We start from the raw sequence: 25,000 nt of genomic DNA on the forward strand, positions 1-25,000 counted from the left end.
CCCCAACCCCGCACCCACCGACGTCAACCCTTACCCACCACCCCAACCCAGGCCAAACGCTGCCCCGTACCCATCACCCTTCCCCTCCCTCTGTCCCTCCCACTCACTTCTTTCCAGCCGCCAGTTCCTTCTCGTCGATTTCGTCTGTGCCATCTCCACACTCCTTCAGTTTCCAGTCCATGATGTAACCAATCACAGGGGCTGTCATCAGGCACAGCAGTTGGAGGACTCCAAAGATGGAGGAGTAGAGACTGACTGGGGTGGGGGGGGGGGTGGAAAGAAAGAAACAGGTGAGAGGACAGTCCGAGGGGAAAGACCAGGATCTGATCTGGACCAACAAAGTGCAACTGGACAATCAGTTTATACACAGCAAGATCCCACAATCAGCGTGGTAATGGCAGCAGCAAGATCCCAAGGACATGATGGGAGGCGGGGATGATGCAGGAAGGGAGGTAGAGGATCAGATATCATGGAGTTAAATGGTGGAACAGGCTAATGGGCCGAATGGCCTATTCCTGCTGCAATATTCCTGACTCCCCCCAGATAATGGGCCGCTGGTCATTTTTCACTTTGCCCCGTCCCATCCATCCCTGTGACGGAGCCACACTCGGAACATTCCCAGTGTTGGTTCACCGAGAGTCTGGAACGTGGCCATCGTGTGAGCAGCTGGGAGATTGGGAAGAAAACACATTGATGAGAGAATTTTGGCCAATCATTGCAATGTCCAGCGTCCAGTGAGGGGACAATGGCTGTGGTCACAGAACAGGAGGACGTGGGGGGGGGGGGGGGGGGGGGGGGTCTGTAGCGACGCTCCGGGTTTGGGGGGGATGGGTCTGTAGCGATGCTCCGGGTTGTGGGGGGGGGGTCTGTAGCGACGCTCCGGGTTGGGGGGGGGGTCTGTAGCGACGCTCCGGGTTGGGGGGGGGTCTGTAGCGACGCTCCGGGTTGGGGGGGGGGTCTGTAGCGACGCTCCGGGTTTGGGGGGGGTCTGTAGCGACGCTCCGGGTTGGGGGGAGTCTGTAGCGACGCTCCGGGTTGGGGGGGGGGGTCTGTAGCGACGCTCCGGGTTTGGGGGGTGGGGGGTCTGTAGCGACGCTCCGGGTTGGGGGGGGTCTGTAGTGACGCTCCGGGTTGGGGGGGGGGTCTGTAGCGACGATCCAGGTTTGGGGGGTGGGGGGTCTGTAGCGACGCTCCGGGTTGGGGGGGTGGGGGGTCTGTAGCGACGCTCCGGGTTTGGGGGGTGGGGGGTCTGTAGCGACGCTCCGGGTTTGGGGGGTGGGGGGTCTGTAGCGACGCTCCGGGTTTGGGGGGGGTCTGTAGCGACGCTCCGGGTTTGGGGGGTGGGGGGTCTGTAGCGACGCTCCGGGTTGGGGGGGGGGTCTGTAGCGACGCTCCGGGCTGGGGGGGGGGTCTGTAGCGACGCTCCGGGTTTGGGAGGGGGGGGGTCTGTAGCGACACTCCGGGTTTGGGGGGGGGGGGGGTCTGTAGCGACGCTCCGGGTTTGGGGGGTGGGGGGTCTGTAGCGACGCTCCGGGTTTGGGGGGTGGGGGGTCTGTAGCGACGCTCCGGGTTTGGGGGGTGGGGGGTCTGTAGCGACGCTCCGGGTTTTGGGGGGGGTGAAGTGAGGATTGTGGGAGAACAGGAACTCTTGCTCCAGCCAATCCGTGTTGAGTTGGAGATGGGAATGGGAATGGGGTCCGGAAGTTCCCACCTGCTGATTCACTCATCACACATTCCCACCTCATCCAAAAACAGCACTCAACCCCCTCCACCCAAAGGAATTTGGAGGGAGTGCAGAGGAGGTTTACTAGGCTGATACCGGAGTTGAGGGGGTTGAGCTATGAGGAGAGGCTGAATAAACTAGGCTTGTACTCGTTAGAGTTTAGACCTTGCGGTGAAGGATCCTCTTGGAGAGAGTGATCATTGTATGGTGGAGTTTCTGTTGCAGATGGAGGAGGAGAAAGTGGGTTCCCGGACACGTGTCCTTTGTTTGAATAGAGGGGAGTATGGTAGGATGAGAGAAGAATTGGCGAATGTGGACTGGGGGAGTGCATTGGAGGGAGGGTCTGCTGAGGAGCAGTGGAGGATCTTTAAGGAGATCTTTCTTGGTGCTCAGCAGAAATTTATTCCGATGGTCAAAAAGGACAGTAGGAGGAGAGGTAATAAGCCGTGGATAACGAAGGAGGTGAAGGAAAGTGTTAAATTAAAAGCGGAGGAATTTAGAGTAGCTAAGAGCAGTGGGCGAGAAGAGGATTGGGAAAGGTTTAAATGTCAACAAAGATTGACAAAGAAGTTGATAAAGGAGGGTAGGAGAAGCTATGAAGCTGGGCTAGCGCTTAATATAAAAAAGGATAGCAAGAGTTTTTATAAATATATAAAAAGGAAGAGGCTGGCTAGGGTGAACGTTGGTCCTTTAGAGGATGAGAAAGGGGAGCTAGTGGTAGGGGATGGGGATATGGCGAAGGTATTGAATAACTTTTTTGTTTCTGTCTTCACGGAGGAGGACGTGAATAATTTGCCGGGTGTTAGCGATGGAAAGGTGGTAGGACTGGAGGGTCTTAATGACATTACTGTTACTAGAGAGGTGGTGCTCGACAGACTGGAGGGGCTGATTGTGGACAAGTCCCCAGGACCGGATGGAATGCATCCGAGGGTTCTGAAAGAAATGGCGGAGGTTATAGTGGATGCCTTGGTGGTTATTTTCCAGACGTCGCTGGATTCCGGGGAAGTGCCGGAAGATTGGAAAACGGCTAATGTTACGCCGTTGTTTAAGAAGGGTGCCAGGCAAAAGGCGGGGAATTATAGGCCGGTTAGTTTAACGTCTGTGGTAGGTAAAATGTTGGAATCCGTCATTAAGGAGGAAATTGCGAGGCATCTTGAAGGGAATTGCTTGATAGGGCAGACGCAACACGGTTTCATTAAAGGGAAGTCGTGTCTGACAAATTTACTGGAGTTCTATGAGGATGTGTCTAGGGCAGTGGATAGAGGAGAGCCGGTGGATGTGGTCTTTCTGGATTTTCAGAAGGCGTTTGACAAGGTACCTCACAAGAGGTTATTGCAGAAGGTCAGGGGACATGGAGTTGGGGGTAGGGTGTTAGCGTGGATAGAGGATTGGTTGTCAAATAGGAGGCAGAGAGTGGGGGTCAATGGGTGCTATTCGGATTGGCGGTTGGTGACTAGTGGGGTGCCCCAGGGGTCGGTGCTGGGGCCTCAGCTATTTACCATTTATATAGATGATCTGGAGGAGGGAACCGAGTGCAGGGTGTCGAAATTTGCTGATGACACAAAGATTGGGGGAAAGGCAAATTGTGCGGAGGGTGTGGAGAGTCTGCAGAAGGATCTAGATAGGCTGGGCGAATGGGCCAGGAAATGGCAAATGGAATTTAATGTTGGCAAGTGTGAGGTGGTCCACTTTGGTAGGAAGAATGGTAGGAAGGACTATTACTTACGTGGCGAAAAACTGCAGCAGGCGACGGTGCAGAGGGACCTCGGGGTCCTTGTGCATGAGTCGCAAAAACCCAGCTTGCAGGTGCAGCAGGTGGTCAGGAAGGCGAATGGGATGCTGGCCTTCATAGCGAGGGGGATTGAATATAAAAGTAGGGAGGTCTTGCTGCAGCTGTATAGGGCATTGGTGAGGCCGCAGCTGGAGTACTGTGTGCACTTTTGGGCGCCGCACCTGCGCAAGGATATTTTGGCCCTGGAGGGAGTGCAGAGGAGGTTTACTAGGCTGATACCGGAGTTGAGGGGGTTGAGCTATGAGGAGAGGCTGAATAAACTAGGCTTGTACTCGTTAGAGTTTAGAAGAATGAGGGGAGATCTCATTGAGACGTATAAGATGATGAATGGGATGGATAGGATAGAGGTGGAGAGACTCTTCCCGCTCAAAAAAGACAGTAGGACTAGGGGGCACAGCCTCAAGATAAAGGGGGGGCAGTTTAGAACGGAGTTGAGGAGGAACTTCTTCACTCAAAGGGTGGTGAATCTCTGGAATTCTCTGCCCGTTGAAGTGGTGGAGGCTGCCTCGCTAAATATTTTTAAGAAGCGGGTTGATGGGTTCTTGATAAAAGAGGGGATTAAGGGTTATGGGGAGAGGGCGGGGAAAGTGGAACTGAGCCACGACAGATCAGCCATGATCTTATTGAATGGCGGGGCAGGCTCGAAGGGCCAGATGGCCTACTCCTGCTCCTATTTCTTATGTTCTTATTTCTTATGTTCTTAATTACACCCCCACCCCCAGCACTCAGCCCCCCACCCCCAGCACTCAGCCCCCCACCCCCAACCCCCAGCATTCAGCCCCCACATCCAGTTACACCCCCCCTTCCCCCACCCCCCCAGACCTTTCCGTCCTTACCCGTTTCCATAACTGTATCAGTCATTGGCAAAGAGACAGCAGCAACATGGTGGCGTGGGGAGGGGAGTGAGGGTGAGGAGGGGGGAGGGGAGTGAGGGCGAGGAGGGGGGAGGGGAGTGAGGGCGAGGAGGGGGGAGGGGAGTGAGGGCGAGGAGGGGGGAGGGGAGTGAGGGCGAGGAGGGGGGAGGGGAGTGAGGGCGAGGAGGGGGAGGGGAGTGAGGGCGAGGAGGGGGGAGGGGAGTGAGGGCGAGGAGGGGGGGGGGAGTGAGGGCGAGGAGGGGGAGGGGAGTGAGGGTGAGGAGGGGGAGGGGAGGAACGGTGAGGAGGGGGAGGGGGAGGAACGGTGAGGAGGGGGAGGGGGAGGAACGGCGAGGCAGAGACAGCAAGCAGCCAATGGGCGATTGGAAGGAAAGCGAGAGACAAAAGAGAGACATTAATCAGTAAGAGAGTGGGAGACACAGCAACATGAACCTTCCAGCCAACAGTAACATCAGCCAGGGCCAGCACAGAGTCCACAAGCCTCCACAACAGGGATACACCCAACAGACATCTCCACACAGCCTCCCCACACCCCTCAATCCACCCCAACCACCACCCCCAAATCCCCCCAATCTCCAGCAGACCCCTCAACTAGGAAGGGTGTTGGAGTTGGAGGGGGGAGTGGGAGCAGTGGGGTGTGAGGGGTTTCGGGGGAGCGGGGCGGGGGGTTTCGGGGGGAGCAGGACGGGAGGGGTGTGGGGGGGTTTTGGGTGAGCGGGACGGGAGGGGTGTGGGGGGTTTTGGGTGAGCGGGGCGGGAGGGGTGTGGGGGGTTTTGGGTGAGCGGGCGGGAGGGGTGTGGGGGGTTTTGGGTGAGCGGGGCGGGAGGGGTGTGGGGGGTTTTGGGTGAGCGGGGCGGGAGGGGTGTGGGGGGTTTTGGGTGAGCGGGGCGGGAGGGGTGTGGGGGGTTTTGGGTGAGCAGGACGGGAGGGGTGTGGGGGTTTTGGGTGAGCGGGGCGGGAGGGGTGTGGGGGGTTTTGGGTGAGCGGGGCGGGGAGGGGTGTGGGGGGTGTAACCCCCACTATTGACCAGGACAATGGTTAGATATTTGCAGGATTCTGATGTGAAGAAACTCCTCAGTGACTGGATACAGTGGAAATGAACGGGAAGGGGTTTGGTTTGGGATTGTGTACAGTGGGAGTGAAAAGGGAAGAGGTTTGGGATTGGGGTTGTGCTGGGTTAAAGTCCAACAGGTTTATTTGGTAGCAAAAGCCACTAGCTTTCAGAGCTCTGTTCCTTCATCAGGTGAGTGGGAGTTCTGTTCACAAACAGGGCATATAAAGATACAAACTCAATTCACAGAATAATGGTTGGAATGTGAGTCTGCACAGGTAATCAAGTCTTAAAGATACAGACAATGAGTGGAGAGAGGGTTAAGCACAGGTTAAAGAGATGTGTATTGTCTCCATCTAGGACCGTTAGTGAGATTTTGCAAACCCAGGCAAGTCATGGGGGTTACAGAGTGTGACATGAATCCAAGATCCCTGTTGAGACCGTCCCCATGTGTGCGGAACTTGGCTGTCAGTCTCTGCTCAGCGACTCTGCGCTGTCGTGTGTCGTGAAGGCCACCTTGGAGAATGTTTACCCGAAGGTCAGAGGCCGAATGCCCGTGACCACTGAAGTGTTCGCCAACAGGAAGGGAACAGTCTTGCCTGGTGATTGTCGAGCGATGTTCATTCATCCGTTGTCGTAGCGTCTGCATGGTCTCCCCAATGTACCATGCTTCGGGACATCCTTTCCTGCACTGTATCAGGTAGACAATGTTGGCCGAGTTGCAAGAGTATTTACCGTGTACCTGGTGGATGGTATTCTCACGTGTGATGATGGTATCCATGTCGATGATCCGGCATGTCTTGTAGAGGTTGCTGTGGCAGGGTTGTGTGGAATTGTGGTCACTGTTCTCCTGAAGACTGGGTAGTTTGCTGCGAACAATGGTCTGTTTGAGGTTGTGTGGTTGTCTGAAGGCAAGAAGTGGGGGTGTGGGGATGGCCCTGGCGAGATGTTCGTCTTCATCAATGATATGTTGAAGACTCCAGAGAAGATGTTGTAGCTTCTCCGCTCCGGGGAAGTACTGGATGACGAAGGGTACTCTGTCCACTGTGTCCTGTGTTTGCCTTCTGAGGAGATCGGTGCGGTTTTTCGCTGTGGCGCATTGGAACTGTCGATCTATGAGTCGAGAGCCATATCCTGTTCTTATGAGGGCATCTTTCAGCGTCTGGAGGTGTCTGTCACGATCCTCCTCATCTGAGCAGATCCTGTGTATACGGAGGGCTTGTCCATAGGGAATGGCTTCTTTAACATGTTTAGGGTGGAAGCTGGAGAAGTGGAGCATTGTGAGGGTGTCTGTGGGCTTGCAGTACAGTGAGGTGCTGAGGTGACCGTCCTTAATGGAGATGCGTGTGTCCAAGAATGTAACCGATTCTGGGGAATAGTCCATGGTGAGTCTGATGGTGGGGTGGAACTTGTTGATGTCATCATATTGCTGTTTCAGTGATTGTTCACCATGAGTCCAAAGGAAGAAAATGTCATCGATGTATCTAGTGTATAGCATCGGTTGAAGATTCTGTGCAGTGAAGAAGTCTTGTTCGAACCTGTGCATGAAGATGTTGACATATTGAGGTGCGAATTTGGTCCCCATGGCCGTTCCGTGTGTCTGGATGAAAAACTGGTTGTTGAAGGTGAAGACATTGTGGACCAGGATAAAGCGGATGAGTTGTAAAATTGCATCTGGAAACTGGCAGTTGTCGGCATTGAGTACTGTGGCAGTCGCAGCAATGCCATCGTCGTGGGGGATGTTGGTGTAGAGCACCGAGACAAGGAGCGTCCCTGGTTCAACTGCTCCATGTGTGCTGAGTTTCTGTAGGAAGTCCGTAGTGTTGCGACAAAAGCTGGGGGTTCTTTGTACAATGGGTTTCAGGATGCCCTCGGCGTAGCCGGAGAGGTTCTCACACAGAGTCCCGTTGCCTGATACGATGGGACGGCCGGGTGTGTTTGCCTTGCGTATCTTTGGGAGGCAGTAGAGATCTCCAATGCGGGGAGTACGTGGAATGAGAGCACAGAGGGTGCTCTGAAGGTACGGATCAAAGGTCTTGATCAGGTTGTTGAGTTGATGTGTGTTCTTTGGTCGGATCTGTGGGTAACTGTCTGTAGTGTTCCTCATTGTTTAGTTGTTGGTACACTTCTTCACAGTAATCCGTTCTGTTCAGTATGACGATGGCCCCTCCTTTGTCTGCTGGTTTGATGACAATGTTGCGGTTGGTCTTGGGAGCGTGGATGGCATTGCGTTGTGCTTGGGTGGTGTTTGGGACTGTCCTGAGAGTGCAGTTGATGAATCTGGTGTTGACGTACTTCCTGATGTCTTGGGCATACAAGTCCAGTCGAGGGCAGCGGCCTTCCAGAGGAGTCCAGCTGGACTGCGGATCTCTCTGTCAGCTGTTTGGGTTCATTGGCTGTCTCATTGTGTTCGCTGTTGGTCTCTTGGGGTTTGTGGAAGATCTCCCGTCGCCTCATTCGCCTGATGAATTCCTCTGTGTCTGCTGCGAGACTGATGGGGTTCATTTTGGTGGTGGGGCAGAAATTGAGCCCTCAGCTGAGAACTTTGATTTCATCTGGTTGAAGTGTGTGGTCTGACAAGTTAACAATGGACCTCCCTGCGGTGGTACTGCTTTCCACTGTGGTGGCGGGGGAGGCTTGGTTGTTGCTAGTGGTGATGCTGAGTTTCTCAAGTTTCCTGTTCTTGGTGTGAATGTAGATGGTGTAGTTCCTTTGTCTCGTCTGCTTGGCAGAGTTTCACTGCTGGTCTGTGTCCTGAGTACAAGTTGAGAATATGAATTCTGTCTTGGTTTCCAGGATGTGGTGTTTGCTGGGGAGCTGGTGTATGAGGTAGTTGAGGAGTGTGAGAGAGATGCGACGGTAAAGTCTCTCAGCATAGTCTGTGTTATAGGTTGACCTGAGTGGGTTCGTGACCTGTAGTCCTTTTGGTACCTTGTACTTTTGTAGAAACTTGATATCTCTGTCGATACGTGTGATCTTCTTGGAGGCAAGTGTTTTTCTTGCAGGCGAGAGACTGTTCTCTTCCTGTTGGGGAACACTTCAGTGGTCACGGGCATTCGGCCTCTGACCTTAGGGTAAGCGTTCTCCAAGGCGGCCTTCACGACACACGACAGCGCAGAGTCACTGAGCAGAGACTGATAGCCAAGTTCCGCACACATAAGGACGGCCTCAACAGGGATCTTGGATTCATGTCACACTATCTGTAACCCCCGTGACTTGCCTGGGCTTGCAAAATCTCACTAACTGTACTGTCTGGAGACAATACACATCTCTTTAACCTGTGCTTAACCTTCTCTCCACTCACATTCTCTGTACCTTTAAGACTTGATTACCTGTAAAGACTCACATTCCAACCATTATTTTGTAAATTGAGTTTGTGTCTTTATATACCCTGTTTGTGAACAGAACTCCCACTTACCTGATGAAGGGGCAACACTCTGAAAGCTAGTGGCTTTTGCTACCAAATAAACCTGTTAGACTTTAACCTGGTGTTGAGAGAATTCTTACTGTGTTTACCCCAGTCCAATGCTGGCATTTCCACATCATTGCGATTGTACACAGTGGCAGTGAAAGGGAAGGGATTTGGGATTGGGATTGTGTACAGTGGGAGTGAATGGGATGGGGTCTGGGATTGGGATTGTGTACAGTGGGAGTGAATAGGAAGGGGTTTGGGATTGGGATTGCGTACAGTGGGAGTGAAAGGGAAGGGATTTGGGATTGGGATTGTGTACAGTGGGAGTGAATGGGAAGGGGTCTGGGATTGTTTACAGTGGGAGTGAATGGGAAGGGATTTGGGATTGGGATTGGGATTGTGTACAGTGGGAGTGAATGGGAAGGGGTCTGGGATTGTTTACAGTGGGAGTGAATGGGAAGGGATTTGGGATTGGGATTGGGATTGGGATTGGGATTGTGTACAGTGGGAGTGAAGGGGAAGGGGCCTGGCTCTGCTGGGAGTGGAGACACTGCCTGATGTGCGATGGTTTGGGTCACAATGTTTTCTCCCCGGATTGGGAAGGAAGAGGTTAACTGACGAATTACGTACAGTTTGTCATCTTGTGCGTTCAGACAGTTTGAGAGGTTACAGACTCAGCAAATCTGAGGGAGTGAGCAACATCTGCACTGTGATAACTCGTGTCAAAAAGCGGAAGGAAAACAGGAAAATATTTTGATGTGAAACAAGTGTTGTGTGTGTGAGAGAGCTGAGCTCAGCGCAACCCCAGCACCAAGCCAAGAGCAACTGAAGCCCGTTCTGCTAAACTGCTGCCTCATCAGGTATCCATCTGTCAACACACCGCTACCCCTGAACCCCCACCCTGCCTCGAACCCCCACCCTGCCCCTGAACCCCCAACCCTGCCCCCGAACCCCCAACCCTGCCCCCGAACCCCCAACCCTGCCCCCGAACCCCCGCCCTGCCCCCGAACCCCCGCCCCTGCCCCCGAACCCCCGCCCTGCCCCCGAACCCCCGCCCTGCCCCTGAACCCCTGCCCTGCCCCTGAACCCCCGCCCTGCCCCTGAACCCCCACCCTCACCCTGACCCTCTACCCTGCCCCTGAACCCCCAACCCTGCCCCTGAACCCCCACCCTGCCCCTGAACCCCCACCCTCACCCTGACCCTCTACCCTGCCCACAAACCCCTGTCACCCTTACGCTGCCCCTGATTCCCCATCGGCCCAATACTGCACCCAAATCCCCATCAACCCCACCCTCCCCCAATTCCCTATCACCCCTACGTTGCCCCCAAAGCCCTCATCCTCCCTAATTGCCCCAGCCCTCCCATCGCTGCCCCTCCCCCCAGTCCCTCCCTCCCTCTTTCCCCCCGCAGTCTCTCCCCCCCTTCTCGCCCAGTCTGGTGTAGTGCCCTAGCCCCCTAAACCCCTCCAGCAACAGGGCCTGAGCCTCAGGAGACTCACATATAAAAGCCATGATTACCTTCACTCTCTCTGCTTCCTGTCCGTCTGGCTCTGTAGACCCAGCTCCCAGTGGGAAAGGTTTCCTTGCCCGCCACGGATTGCTCCAGAATCTAGCCTGGTGTGGCTGTCGCCACTGGCCCGGGGCCTCACTTACCTCCATTTCCCTCTCGCTTGCCACTCATTGGCTGACAGTAACCCCATACCGTTTGCCCCTTCAGTCTCATTGGCCCCCCTGTCCCCGGTGACCTCTGATGGGTTGCACCACCCTAGGCCAGGTCGCCATGGTAACTAACCTGTCAGGAGGTCGCCCTCCACCAGATACTCCAAGATGTTATTCATGGCACCCATGTAGAAGATCAGGCGGAGCTGTGTGACACACATGGTGACCAGGCTGAGGATGTAGACTGGACTGAAAATACTCTGCATGAAGGAGCCAGAACCTGCGGGCAAGAGACAGCGAGACGGTCAGTCAGGACCCAGCCCAGAGGGTCAAAGGTCAATCGATGGACATGCTCGGAGGCCGTCAGCCAGGGCAAAGCAACTGACCACACAGAGTGGCATCTTCCAGTAGAGTGCCCCCTACCCCCTGGCTGCTTAGGGAAGGCTTCCCTCGGGACATTCTTAACCATCCATCTCTCGGTGAGGCCACACCAGGGGCACTCCGTACCCACCTACCCTGTAGGGAGAGCACCAAATGTTCACCAGCCTGCGTTTCCAGGATTGGGGAGGGGGGGGGTGGGATTGCTGTACGAGAAGACTGGGATTATATTCCCAGGCGTTTTAGAAGAGCGAGAGACAATTTCATCAAGATGTGTAAGGGGTTTGGCGGTGTAGACACGGAGAGGTTAGAAGGACATTCAACACAGGGTCACGGTGACAGGGTGAAGACTATGACGAGGAGACGTCTTTTCCTTTGGGCATCGTGAGACTTTGCGATTCTCTGCCCAGGAGAGGGCTGTGCCTGCTTCAACATTCCATGGGGCTGGGGGCCAGGGGGGGTCTGGGGCACCGGGGGGGTCAACGGGTCCAAGGCCAGGGGGTCGACAGGTCCGGGCCACCGGGCGAAATGAGGAACATGGGGATAGCGGACATGGAAAATGTTATTGAATGGATAAACTGGATGGGCTGAATGGCCTTTCTCCTGCTTTCACATTAAATCCTGCTGCTTACCCCGTGTAGTCACTCCCTTCACCTCAATTAAAGGAGTTGTGAAATTTCTCCCCCCGGGGGTCGTCGATACTCCATTGTTAGGTTTATTGAAGGCTGAGCGATGGATTCTCAGTCTCTGGGAAATTAAGGGATTTGGGGAGTGGGCGGGAAAGTGGAGCCAAAGACCAACATCAGCCACGATAGTACAGAATGGGGGAGCAGACTCGATGGGCTGTATGGTCCACTCCTGCTTCTTGTGAATGTGGTTCAGTGTCAATGTTCTTTCAGATATTGCCAATGTTTCACTATGTTAGAACACAGAACAGTACAGCACAGTACTGACCGTTCGGCCCTCGATGTTGTGCCAAACTATGTCCAAACCCAAGATCAAGCTATCCCACTCCCTATCATTCTGGAGTGTTCCATGTGCCTATCCAATAACTGCTTGAAAGTTCCTAAAGTGTCCGACTCCACTATCACAGCAGGCAGTGTATTCCACATCCCAACCACTCTCTGAGTAAAGAATCTACCTCGGACATCCCTCCTACATCTCCCACCATGAACCTTATAGTTATACCCCCTAGTAACAGCTACATCCACCCGAGGAAATAATCTCTGCACGTCCACTCTATCTACCCCCCTCTATAAACCTCTATTAAGTTGCCTCTCATCCTCCTCTGCTCTAAAGAGAAAAGCCCCAGCTCCCTCAACCTTTCCTCATAAGACCTACCCTCCAAACCAGGCAGCATCCTGGTAAATCTCCTCTGCACTCTCTCCAATGCTTCCACATCCCTCTTATGGTGAGGTGACCAGAATTGAACACAATATTCCAAATGCGGTCTCACCAAGATCCTGTATAATTGCAGCATAGCCCCACGGCTCTTAACTCAATCCCCCTGTTAATAAACGCTAACACACTATAAGCCTTCTTCACGGCTCTATCCACTTGAGTGGTAACCTTCAGAGATCTGTGGATATGAACCCCAAGATCTCTCTGTTCCTCCACATTCCTCAGAACCCTGCTGTTGATCCTGTAATCTGCATTCAAGTTTGTCCCATCAAATTGAATCACCTCGCACTTATCAGGCTTAAACTCCATCTGCCACTTTTCTGCCCAGCTCTGCATCCTATCAATGTCTCTTTGTAGTGTACAAGAGCCCTCCACCTCATCCACTACTCCACCAATCTTGGTGTCATCAGCACATTTACTAACCCACCCTTCAGCCCCCTCTTCCAAGTCATTGATAAAAATCACAAATAGCAGAGGACCCAGCACTGACCCCTGTGGTACATCACTGGTAACGGGCCTCCAGTCTGAAAATTTTCCATCCACCACCACCCTCTGTCTTCTATGAGAGAACCAGTTACTTATCTGATCGACCAAATTTCCTTCTATCCCACATCTCCTTACTTTCTTCATGAGCCTACCATGGGGAACCTTATCAAACGCCTTACTAAAATCCATGTACACAACATCAACTGCTCTACCTTCATCTACACACTTAGTTACCCCCTCAAAGAATTCAATCAAGTTTGTGAGGCAGGACTTACCCCTCACGAAACCGTGTTAACAGTGCTTTACAAATGCACATTGCTGTGTGGATAGAGCTGAGCCAGAGACACGGTGCCCACGTACCTTGGTCTGGAGTCTGACACTTGACCTCCAGGTCAACAGTGGACAGACACAGCTTGTTCCCGTCCTGCGTACAGAGCTTGTCCTGAGGCTTCATCGAGTTTCCCACACTCAGGCGACGGCCCACTGTGGTCACCTGTTTATAGAACTGCTTCCCCGTGATCTTGTGATCAAAACCCAACCAACTAAACTTCACCTTCACCCTGTGAGGGAGAGAGAGGGGGGGAGGAGGCGGAGAAGAGAGAGAGAGAGAGAGAGAGAGAGAGTGGAGGGGGGGAGAGGGAGAGGGGGGGGAGAGAGAGAGTTGGAGGGGGGGAGAGAGGGAGAGGGGGGAGAGAGGAGGATGAGGAAATCAGTGACGAGGGAAAGGAGGAGTTGGGGAAAAGGTGAAAAGAGAAACATTGATTGTTAAATATTTGGAGCAGATTCTTCAGGAGGTCAGTGTGCTGTGTGTCCGACACAGGGAGAGGCACGGAATGGGATCTGGAATTATTCTGTGAATGGAGCAGGATGGCAGAGATCCCACAGTGGCTGAACTGGGGATTAGATGGTGATGGGGGAGGAGTGTGGGGGGGTGGGGGAGGAGGAGGAGTGTGGGGGGGTGGGGGAGGAGGGTGTGGTGAAGGGGGAGGAGGGTGGGGGGGTGGGGGTTGGGTAGAGGGAGGCCCTCGGGGGTCGGGTGCACCCCCACCCACCCGTTCACCGTCATCCCTCGGACCCCGGGAACCTGAACTATCAATGTGAAATTCAGATTGCTTTTACTGATATTACAGCGACTGGCTCAGATCCCCACACCCTCCCACGTTAAGCTGAGCTCTGGAGGGTTCAGGGGTGAGGAACTGGGGTTGATTCTCGACCCTCTCCAATCCCCCACCCTCTCTCACAGAGTTAGGGAACTTTGCGCCTCTTCCCCAGCTGGCAGTGATTTAGTGAGAGGGAGTTCGGCGGGGGGGGTCCTCCCTCCAGACACTGCTGTGATATACCGGAGGATGGGGTGTTCAGTATGTGAGGGGTGGGCTGTGATCAGGGAAGCTCCTACAGCCCCCTCCCCAGGCTCTGTAACTCACGTGTAGTCCATGTCCTCTGGGCCTGGGAAGGGTTCCAGCGGCCAGTTGAAGAAGCAGTTGAGGAAGACCAGACCACCACAGGCAGCCCACACCAACAGGATGGTAATAAATGGAGCTCCAAGATCGTAAATTACCTGCCAACAAAACCCAAATCAATGATTCCTTCCTCAACCCACCCCAACAAACCACACCCCCCAAACAACACTTCACCAACTATCCCACAGAGAGAGACACAGAGAGAGACAGAGAGAGAGAGACAGAGAGAGAGAGACAGAGAGAGAGAGACAGAGAGAGAGAGAGAGAGACACACAGAGAGAGAGACACAGAGAGAGAGACACAGAGAGAGAGACACAGAGAGAGAGACACAGAGAGAGAGACACAGAGAGAGAGACACAGAGAGAGAGAGAGAGAGACACACACAGAGAGAGACACAGAGAGAGGCACAGAGAGAGGCACATGAGCCACTCTCCATTGGGATGGGGGTTTTGTGATTGGAAAGTTCCCTCTCAGCCTGTCTTGGTGATTCAGGCAGCCCAGTGACCATAGATTCACAGAGATATGCAGCATGGAATCAGGCCCTTCGGCCCAAATCCTCCATGCCAACCCAGTTCTTAAACTGAGCTAGTCCCATTTGCCTGTGTTTGGCCCATATCCCTCTAAACCTTTCCTATCCATGTACCTATCCAAATGTCTTGTAAATATCATTGTACCCGCTTTCATCATCTCCTCTAGCAGCTCATTCCACACACACACGCACACACACACACACACGCACACACACACACACACACATACACACCACCCTCTGTGTGAAATAGTTGCCCCTCAGGTTCCTTTTACATCTTTCCCCTCTCACTTTAAACCTGTGCCCTCTAGTTTTGGATTCCCCTACCCTGGGGAAAAAACCTGGTCCAGTCACCTGATCTATGTCCCTCATGATTTTCTAAATCTCCATAAGGTCACCCTTTCCCCTCCAGGGAAAAAGTCCCAGCCTATCCCACCTCTCCTTCGAATTCAAACCTTCCAGTCCCAGTAACATCCTTGTAAATCTTTTTTGCCCTCTTTCCAGTATAATAACATCTTCCCTGTAGTAGGTGACCAGAACTGTACACAGTGGTCCCCATGTACCCTTACCAAATCAGCATCGCTATCCCTGTCTGTTAGCTGTGAAAGTTCTCAAGTGGCCAGATCACTTTAATCTCTGTGCCCCACTGTGACCTGGCAGGTTTTTATATCACCGCAGCTCTCCATTCTGCAGCACAGATTTTCATTGGTCTATCAGAAGCTGCGGATGTGAGCAGACCCCTTTGAAGTCCTCTGACAGAGAGGAGATGTCAATTTCACTGGGGGTTGGGGGGAGGTTCCAGGCTGCCCAGCCGTGCACTCAGCCCCAGTGTATGCACCCACAGCTTTGATGTGAAGTTGTTGTGATTTCCCAGTAAACAGAAATCATTGAAACCCTTTCCATTGCACGTGAAGCCCCCGATCTGTAACAGATTCAATGTGCAGTGCCTCGTAAAAGATTCAGCTGTCAGCTCATTGGAATTCTATCATCTTCCAGCCACCTGTGCTTATTTTGATTTCCCTACATGGTCAACTGCATGTCAGGTACATTGTCCCTATCCACAATGTAGAGTCTTTGGTGAGGGGTTGGTGATGTTCCCCTGGTCAGTGTAGTGCAGGGGGGTCGGGGGTTGGTGATGTTCCCCTGGTCGGTGTAGGGGGGGCTACTCTTTATGTTTCTTGGGGGAGGGGGAGCTGGCTCCAAGCACCTCGCCAGGTCTTGGAACTGCGAGGCTGGCTGGTGGCTTGCCTGATATGAATACATTAGCATCTATCAGATGGGAGAACTCTCAGAGGGGCTGCGACGGGGTGGGGGGAGGTGGCGGGGGGGGGAGGGGGAGGAGGAGGGAGAGAAGCTCAAACACAGGTGATGAGAGAAGCACGACACAATGTTGGACAGCGCAGAAGGAGGCCATTCAGCCCATTGAACCTGTACAATCCCACCAGGCCCTATCCCCATAATCTCACATAATTACCCCAGCTAATCCCCCTAACACCAAGGGGCAATTTAGCATGGCCAATCCACCTAACCCACACATCTTTGGTCTGTGGGAGGAAACCCACGCAGACACGGGGAGAACGTGCAGACTCCACACAGACAGTGACCCAAGCCGGGAATCGAGCCTGGGTCCCTGGCACCGTGAGGCAGCAGCGCTAACCCCACTGAGCCACCCTTGCTGCTCTGTCTGCTATCCGCTGCCGTACTCAGTGTCCCAAACTCCTCTCCAAACTCACTGCCCTCTTCCTCAAATCTCCATTTGCTTCCCTCACCTTAATACCAGGAAACGTCACAGCAGATGAAGCATAGGAACCAATCATCAGAGCGATGAAAGTTGACCGCAGATCCCCAAACATGTTCGGCAACTGAAAAGCAACCACATCCGATCAATCATCAATGGGAATCAATAATCCACAGGTAATAATCAGAGGTGAAACTCTGCCCCCCACCACCGCGCGGATGGCCATTCCCTGGAGGATGAGTTGGGGAGTTCTCTCCCCAGTGTTCTGAGGCCAATATTTTTCCTTCCGCATTGTGAGTAAAACACTGTGATCCGGTCATCACCGTGTTGCTGCATGTGGGATCTTGCTGTGTGCGGCTTGTCTGCCGCCCCTGTCTCCGGCTCCTGCCGGTCTGTACGGACCATGATGGATTGCATCTTCAGTAACTGCAGCAATGAGTGGACAGAATTTTCCACCGGGGAGTTTTTGGGAAAACAGAGCAGCTTTAATGAGATGGAAAAGTACGATGGTGAGCTTGTTGACAGGCAGAGGATGGATTCTGTACACACACAGCTATCAACTCCAATCGCTGTGTCAATACACTCACATCTGGACACCCCACACTGCAGTCAGCAGCACAGGTTAAAATGGTCAGGGAGAGAGAGACAGGCAGGGACAGAAAGATTGTATTTCTCCAGTGATTTTCACAAACACCAGACGTTACAAAGATCTTCAGCAACATCAAAGTAATTACAAAAAATCCGCTACCGCGTTTACGCACAGCAAGATCCCACACTGCAATTGGTAACAACCAGAGTATTCGTTGTAATGGTTGTGAATTACATCTTAGCCCAGAACATTAGGCACAACTCCCCAGCTCCCCTTCAAAACAGTGGCTGTGCTGTTTTTATATCCATTTGAGAGAACGCATCTAATCTCAGCTGACAGTGCGGCACTCCCTCAGCACTGACCCTCTGACAGTGCGGCACTCCCTCAGCACTGACCCTCTGACAGTGCGGCACTCCCTCAGCACTGACCCTCTGACAGTGCGGCACTCCCTCAGCACTGACCCTCTGACAGTGCGGCACTCCCTCAGCACTGACCCTCTGACAGTGCGGCACTCCCTCAGCACTGACCCTCTGACAGTGCGGCACTCCCTCAGCACTGACCCTCTGACAGTGCGGCGCTCCCTCAGTACTGACCCTCTGACAGTGTGGCACTCCCTCAGCACTGACCCTCTGACAGTGCGGCACTCCCTCAGCACTGACACCTAGTAAGAGGCCTTCAGGAACTGTATCCCAGTGAGAGTCAGCACCTTCAGGAACTGTATCCCAGTGAGAGTCAGCGCCTTCAGGAACTGTATCCCAGTGAGAGTCAGCACCTTCAGGAACTGTATCCCAGTGAGAGTCAGCACCTTCAGGAACTGTATCCCAGTGAGAGTCAGCACCTTCAGGAACTGTATCCCAGTGAGAGTCAGCACCTTCAGGAACTGTATCCCAGTGAGAGTCAGCACCTTCAGGAACTGTATCCCAGTGAGAGTCAGCACCTTCAGGAACTGTATCCCAGTGAGAGTCAGCACCTTCAGGAACTGTATCCCAGTGAGAGTCAGCACCTTCAGGAACTGTATCCCAGTGAGAGTCAGCACCTTCAGGAACTGTATCCCAGTGAGAGTCAGCGCCTTCAGGAACTGTATCCCAGTGAGAGTCAGCACCTTCAGGAACTGTATCCCAGTGAGAATCAGCACCTTCAGGAACTGTATCCCAGTGAGAGTCAGCACCTTCAGGAACTGTATCCCAGTGAGAGTCAGCGCCTTCAGGAACTGTATCCCAGTGAGAGTCAGCACCTTCAGGAACTGTATCCCAGTGAGAGTCAGCACCTTCAGGAACTGTATCCCAGTGAGAGTCAGCGCCTTCAGGAACTGTCCCCCAGTGAGAGTCAGCGCCTTCAGGAACTGTATCCCAGTGAGAGTCAGCACCTTCAGGAACTGTCCCCCAGTGAGAGTCAGCACCTTCAGGAACTGTCCCCCAGTGAGAGTCAGCGCCTTCAGGAACTGTATCCCAGTGAGAGTCAGCGCCTTCAGGAACTGTCCCCCAGTGAGAGTCAGCGCCTTCAGGAACTGTATCCCAGTGAGAGTCAGCGCCTTCAGGAACTGTATCCCAGTGAGAGTCAGCACCTTCAGGAACTGTATCCCAGTGAGAGTCAGCACCTTCAGGAACTGTATCCCAGTGAGAGTCAGCGCCTTCAGGAACTGTATCCCAGTGAGAGTCAGCACCTTCAGGAACTGTATCCCAGTGAGAGTCAGCACCTTCAGGAACTGTATCCCAGTGAGAGTCAGCACCTTCAGGAACTGTATCCCAGTGAGAGTCAGCACCTTCAGGAACTGTATCCCAGTGAGAGTCAGCACCGTCAGGAACTGTATCCCAGTGAGAGTCAGCACCTTCAGGAACTGTATCCCAGTGAGAGTCAGCACCGTCAGGAACTGTATCCCAGTGAGAGTCAGCACCTTCAGGAACTGTATCCCAGTGAGAGTCAGCACCGTCAGGAACTGTATCCCAGTGAGAGTCAGCACCTTCAGGAACTGTATCCCAGTGAGAGTCAGCACCTTCAGGAACTGTATCCCAGTGAGAGTCAGCACCTTCAGGAACTGTATCCCAGTGAGAGTCAGCACCTTCAGGAACTGTATCCCAGTGAGAGTCAGCACCTTCAGGAACTGTATCCCAGTGAGAGTCAGCGCCTTCAGGAACTGTATCCCAGTGAGAGTCAGCACCTTCAGGAACTGTATCCCAGTGAGAGTCAGCACCTTCAGGAACTGTATCCCAGTGAGAATCAGCACCTTCAGGAACTGTATCCCAGTGAGAGTCAGCACCTTCAGGAACTGTATCCCAGTGAGAGTCAGCACCTTCAGGAACTGTATCCCAGTGAGAGTCAGCACCTTCAGGAACTGTATCCCAGTGAGAATCAGCACCTTCAGGAGCTGTATCCCAGTGAGAGTCAGCACCTTCAGGAACTGTATCCCAGTGAGAGTCAGCACCTTCAGGAACTGTATCCCAGTGAGAGTCAGCACCTTCAGGAGCTGTATCCCAGTGAGAGTCAGCACCTTCAGGAACTGTATCCCAGTGAGAGACAGCACCTTCAGGAACTGTCCCCCAGTGAGAGTCAGCACCTTCAGGAACTGTATCCCAGTGAGAGTCAGCACCTTCAGGAACTGTATCCCAGTGAGAGTCAGCACCTTCAGGAACTGTATCCCAGTGAGAGTCAGCACCTTCAGGAACTGTATCCCAGTGAGAGTCAGCACCTTCAGGAACTGTATCCCAGTGAGAGTCAGCACCTTCAGGAACTGTATCCCAGTGAGAGTCAGCACCTTCAGGAGCTGTATCCCAGTGAGAGTCAGCACCTTCAGGAACTGTATCCCAGTGAGAGTCAGCGCCTTCAGGAACTGTATCCCAGTGAGAGTCAGCACCTTCAGGGACTGTATCCCAGTGAGAGTCAGCACCTTCAGGAACTGTATCCCAGTGAGAGACAGCACCTTCAGGAACTGTATCCCAGTGAGAGTCAGCACCTTCAGGAACTGTATCCCAGTGAGAGTCAGCACCTTCAGGAACTGTATCCCAGTGAGAGTCAGCACCTTCAGGAACTGTATCCCAGTGAGAGTCAGCACCTTCAGGAACTGTATCCCAGTGAGAGTCAGCACCTTCAGGAACTGTATCCCAGTGAGAGTCAGCACCTTCAGGAACTGTATCCCAGTGAGAGTCAGCACCTTCAGGAACTGTATCCCAGTGAGAGTCAGCACCTTCAGGAACTGTATCCCAGTGAGAGTCAGCACCTTCAGGAACTGTATCCCAGTGAGAGTCAGCACCTTCAGGAACTGTATCCCAGTGAGAGTCAGCACCTTCAGGAACTGTATCCCAGTGAGAATCAGCACCTTCAGGAACTGTATCCCAGTGAGAGTCAGCACCTTCAGGAACTGTATCCCAGTGAGAGTCAGCACCTTCAGGAACTGTATCCCAGTGAGAATCAGCACCTTCAGGAACTGTATCCCAGTGAGGGTCAGCACCTTCAGGAACTGTATCCCAGTGAGAGTCAGCACCTTCAGGAACTGTATCCCAGTGAGGGTCAGCACCTTCAGGAACTGTATCCCAGTGAGAGTCAGCACCTTCACAGGGTTGGAGAGTGAGGAGCATGTGTAAGGTTGATGTTGGATGTAGAAAGTTACAATGATCCCCCACCCCCCTCCCCCGTGTCTCAGGGAAAGGACCCCAAGTGTGAACTCCCACCCCAGACCAGTGCCTGAGCCAGAGAGTGGCACTTACGGTGAGTGAGGTGAAGGTCATACACATCCCTCCAAACCCGTTGAGGGCGAGAGCGATGAAAATCAGCACGGAAAGATCTGGAAGGAGAAGTGAACAGAGTGGAGTTATTGAGGTGGCATTGCAGGCAGGCAGGATGGGGTGAAAGTGGCAGAGTGCTCGAGGAAAGACTCACCATCTGGATTACTGGCTCCGTAAGCAATTAGCAAACAGGACAACGCAAAACAGGTGCTGGAACAGGAGAAGAAGCCAGAATTAGGAGCTGCAACTCAATCAACCCAATCTCCCAAAACCGCCCCTTCCACCTCTCTCCTCAACCCCTTCTCTCATTCCATCCTCCTTTCCAACTCTCCCTCCCTCCCTCCCTCTCTCCTGTTGGAACACCAGTGGGGTTTGATATGAATCTTTCTCTCTGTATTGAACATGCTGAATTGGATTGGAGATCTGAGGCCCCGCTCCTGTTCAGTGGGAAAGTAGCTGCCACTTCACTGAAGGCTCAGTGTTCCTGAACCCATCACCCTCCTGATCTGTGAGGAGAGATTAAACAGTTTGGTTTGTACTCGCTGGGGTTTGGAAGGATGAAGCGGGGATCTAATCGGGGTATATAACGTTTAAAAAGGGATTGATATAGTAAATGTAGACCAAATGGAGGAGGCGATGGCTGAGTGGTGTCATCACTAGCCTGTTAATCCAGAAACTCAGCTAATGTTCTGGGACCAGGGTTCGAATCCACCCCCCCCTCCCCCCCTCCCCCCCTACACCAGCACAGGGTGGAATTCAATTACAAATATCTGGAATTAAGAATCTAGTGATGACCATGAAACCATTGTCGATTGTCGGAAAAACCCATCTGGTTCACTAATGTCTTTAGGGAAGGAGATCCGGCCTGGCCTACACGTGACTCTGGAGCAACGTGGGTGACTCTCAACTGCCCTCGGGCAACTAGGGGTGGGCAATAAATGGTGGCTCAGCCAGTGATACCCGTGTCCCATAAATAACTCAACAAAATCTTTCCTCTTATGGGGCAGTCTCAAACAGGAGGTCCCAGGTATAGGTGGAGAGGCGGTGGACTTAAAACTGAGATGATGGGAACTATTTCTCGAGGAGGGGGGTGAATTTATGGAACTTGCTGCCCCAGAGCGCAGTGGAGTCTGAATCATTGAAATGGTTTCAAGGGGGAGATGGATATATTTCTAATAAAAAGGCGATAAAAGGACATGGGCAATGGGTGGGGGGAGGTGGATTTGAGACCAGGGAGAGATCAGCTATGGTCTGACTGAATGGCGGAGCAGGCTCCAAGGGCCATCCTTGCTGATTTCTGCCCCGAATTCCCCTACTCCTGAAGACGTGACGGTGTCTCCTGCACGGAGGGAGAGTGAGGGGAGGGGCCGGGTGATGCCTTGCACAGTCAAAGAGCTGATGGATTTTCACTGGCCGCACCCAAACCTAGCGGACACTGCAGCAGATCCCCCGTAACCCAAAGATAAAAGCAAATTACTCAGAGGGTCACCCAGAGGGTCATCTAGACTCAAAACATTGGCTCTATTCTCTCCCCACAGATACTGTCAGACCCGCTGAGATTTTCCAGATTTTCAGTTTTTTAAGACCAGTTCAGAGCCAGTGAATCGAGCTCAGGATTGGGGGGGGGGTGGAGGGGGCCGATCAGGGCAGCTCGGGATTGGGTGGGGGGGGTGGGGGGCAGTGGGGAGGGGGACGGGGGTAGGGGGGTCCTGATCAGGGCGGCCTGGATCGTGTCTGTCTCCCCATGGGGTTGACCAGTTAGCTTCAGTTTGCTCTGCCAATCGGAGCACTGGCTTCGTGACTCAGAAATGTTGGATTTTAAATGTTACCCCCCGCCGACAACACCCCCCCCCCCGCCATCATCCCCACCGGCACCCCCCCACCCCTCCCCTGCCACCCATCCCACCAAGCGGAATAAAAACAGTCCCAGCATTGTGTAAGGAGTGGTGATCACGGCCAGCTCAATCTCACAGTAACAGGGTTCACAATCCTCTCCGATCCGGGACAGCGGATTCGGGCAGTGTGGGTAAGAGGCAGCACGTTGCTCTGGTAGGCCAGACCGGGTCAGGATGGCAGATTTCCTTCCCTGAGGAACATTACTGACCCAGATGGGGTTTTATGGCAAGTTGTTTTATTTTTAGGTACTATTTCTCAAGTTGCTTTGACAGGATTGGAACTCACGCTCTGAGGATTATTGACCCATTTACACAGACAGAACCTCCACCGCGCCAACTCGACACACACTGCCCTCGTCCCAAAGCTCACCGTCCCGTGCTGTGATTAACAGAGGCGTCTGGGGGCCAGACACAAACATCCTTTACACACCCCTGAATCACTCCCTCCACACTGACCTGCCAATCAGACGCAGTTTGCGTGGACCATACTTGTCCATGGCAATGCCCAGGGGCAGAGAGATGGCACTGAGCAGAAAGGACCCGACTGTGAATGCCAGATTCAACATCTCGTCCTGGTCCTTGCAGATTAACCAGCCGTTCATACGCAGGATCACCTCCGTATCTGTCCCATTGCTTCCCGCCAGGCTGCTGTTGGTGACGTTTTCTAAAAGGGCGAGGAAGGAAACATTTCATTAAAAACCAACTAATTCCATCAGGGTCACAGAGGCATTTCCATATCGGTGTCCAGTGGATTACAGGGTATAGTGTGACACCCAAATCAGAGCGCCCTGGGTACACCATCGGTGCTGAGGGAGTGCCGCACTGTCAGAGGGTCAGTGCTGAGGGAGTGCCGCACTGTCAGAGGGTCAGTGCTGAGGGAGTGCCACACTGTCAGAGGGTCAGTGCTGAGGGAGTGCCGCACTGTCAGAGGGTCAGTGCTGAGGGAGTGCCACACTGTCAGAGGGTCAGTGCTGAGGGAGTGCCGCACTGTCAGAGGGTCAGTGCTGAGGGAGTGCCACACCGTCAGAGGGTCAGTGCTGAGGGAGTGCCGCACTGTCAGAGGGTCAGTGCTGAGGGAGTGCCGCACTGTCAGAGGGTCAGTGCTGAGGGAGTGCTGCACTGTCAGAGGGTCAGTGCTGAGGGAGTGCCGCACTGTCAGAGGGTCAGTGCTGAGGGAGTGCCGCACTGTCAGAGGGTCAGTGCTGAGGGAGTGCCGCACTGTCAGAGGGTCAGTGCTGAGGGAGTGCCGCACTGTCAGAGGGTCAGTGCTGAGGGAGTGCCGCACTGTCAGAGGGTCAGTGCTGAGGGAGTGCCGCACTGTCAGAGGGTCAGTGCTGAGGGAGTGCCGCACTGTCAGAGGGTCAGTGCTGAGGGAGTGCCGCACTGTCAGAGGGTCAGTGCTGAGGGAGTGCCGCACTGTCAGAGGGTCAGTGCTGAGGGAGTGCCGCACTGTCAGAGGGTCAGTGCTGAGGGAGTGCCGCACTGTCAGAGGGTCAGTGCTGAGGGAGTGCCGCACTGTCAGAGGGTCAGTGCTGAGGGAGTGCCGCACTGTCAGAGGGTCAGTGCTGAGGGAGTGCCGCACTGTCAGAGGGTCAGTGCTGAGGGAGTGCCGCACTGTCAGAGGGTCAGTGCTGAGGGAGTGCCGCACTGTCAGAGGGTCAGTGCTGAGGGAGTGCCGCACTGTCAGAGGGTCAGTGCTGAGGGAGTGCCGCACTGTCAGAGGGTCAGTGCTGAGGGAGTGCCGCACTGTCAGAGGGTCAGTGCTGAGGGAGTGCCGCACTGTCAGAGGGTCAGTGCTGAGGGAGTGCCGCACTGTCAGAGGGTCAGTGCTGAGGGAGTGCCGCACTGTCAGAGGGTCAGTGCTGAGGGAGTGCCGCACTGTCAGAGGGTCAGTGCTGAGGGAGTGCCGCACTGTCAGAGGGTCAGTGCTGAGGGAGTGCCGCACTGTCAGAGGGTCAGTGCTGAGGGAGTGCCGCACTGTCAGAGGGTCAGTGCTGAGGGAGTGCCGCACTGTCAGAGGGTCAGTGCTGAGGGAGTGCCGCACTGTCAGAGGGTCAGTGCTGAGGGAGTGCCGCACTGTCAGAGGGTCAGTGCTGAGGGAGTGCCGCACTGTCAGAGGGTCAGTGCTGAGGGAGTGCCGCACTGTCAGAGGGTCAGTGCTGAGGGAGTGCCGCACTGTCAGAGGGTCAGTGCTGAGGGAGTGCCGCACTGTCAGAGGGTCAGTGCTGAGGGAGTGCCGCACTGTCAGAGGGTCAGTGCTGAGGGAGTGCCGCACTGTCAGAGGGTCAGTGC

At 53.9% G+C, this 25,000-nt stretch overlaps 1 protein-coding gene across 1 annotated transcript; it reads right to left on the reverse strand.

The window, feature by feature from the left end:
* Window positions 1-103: 103 nt before the first annotated feature.
* Window positions 104-23,368, reverse strand: slc43a2b (solute carrier family 43 member 2b). The gene is made up of 8 exons (XM_080185084.1): window positions 23,165-23,368; window positions 20,968-21,023; window positions 20,796-20,872; window positions 16,537-16,629; window positions 14,203-14,336; window positions 13,139-13,338; window positions 10,647-10,793; window positions 104-255 (listed from the first exon to the last, which is right to left on the reverse strand). The coding sequence occupies exons 1-8, from the start codon at window positions 23,308-23,310 to the stop codon at window positions 104-106; spliced, it is 1,005 nt and encodes a 334-aa protein (XP_080041210.1). The 5' UTR covers window positions 23,311-23,368.
* Between the last annotated feature and the right edge of the window lie 1,632 nt (window positions 23,369-25,000).

Source organism: Carcharhinus amblyrhynchos, unplaced genomic scaffold (assembly GCF_965287045.1).
Source record: "Carcharhinus amblyrhynchos unplaced genomic scaffold, sCarAmb.v2.hapA chromosome_1204, whole genome shotgun sequence".
In the NCBI taxonomy this organism is placed as follows: Eukaryota; Metazoa; Chordata; class Chondrichthyes; order Carcharhiniformes; family Carcharhinidae; genus Carcharhinus; species Carcharhinus amblyrhynchos.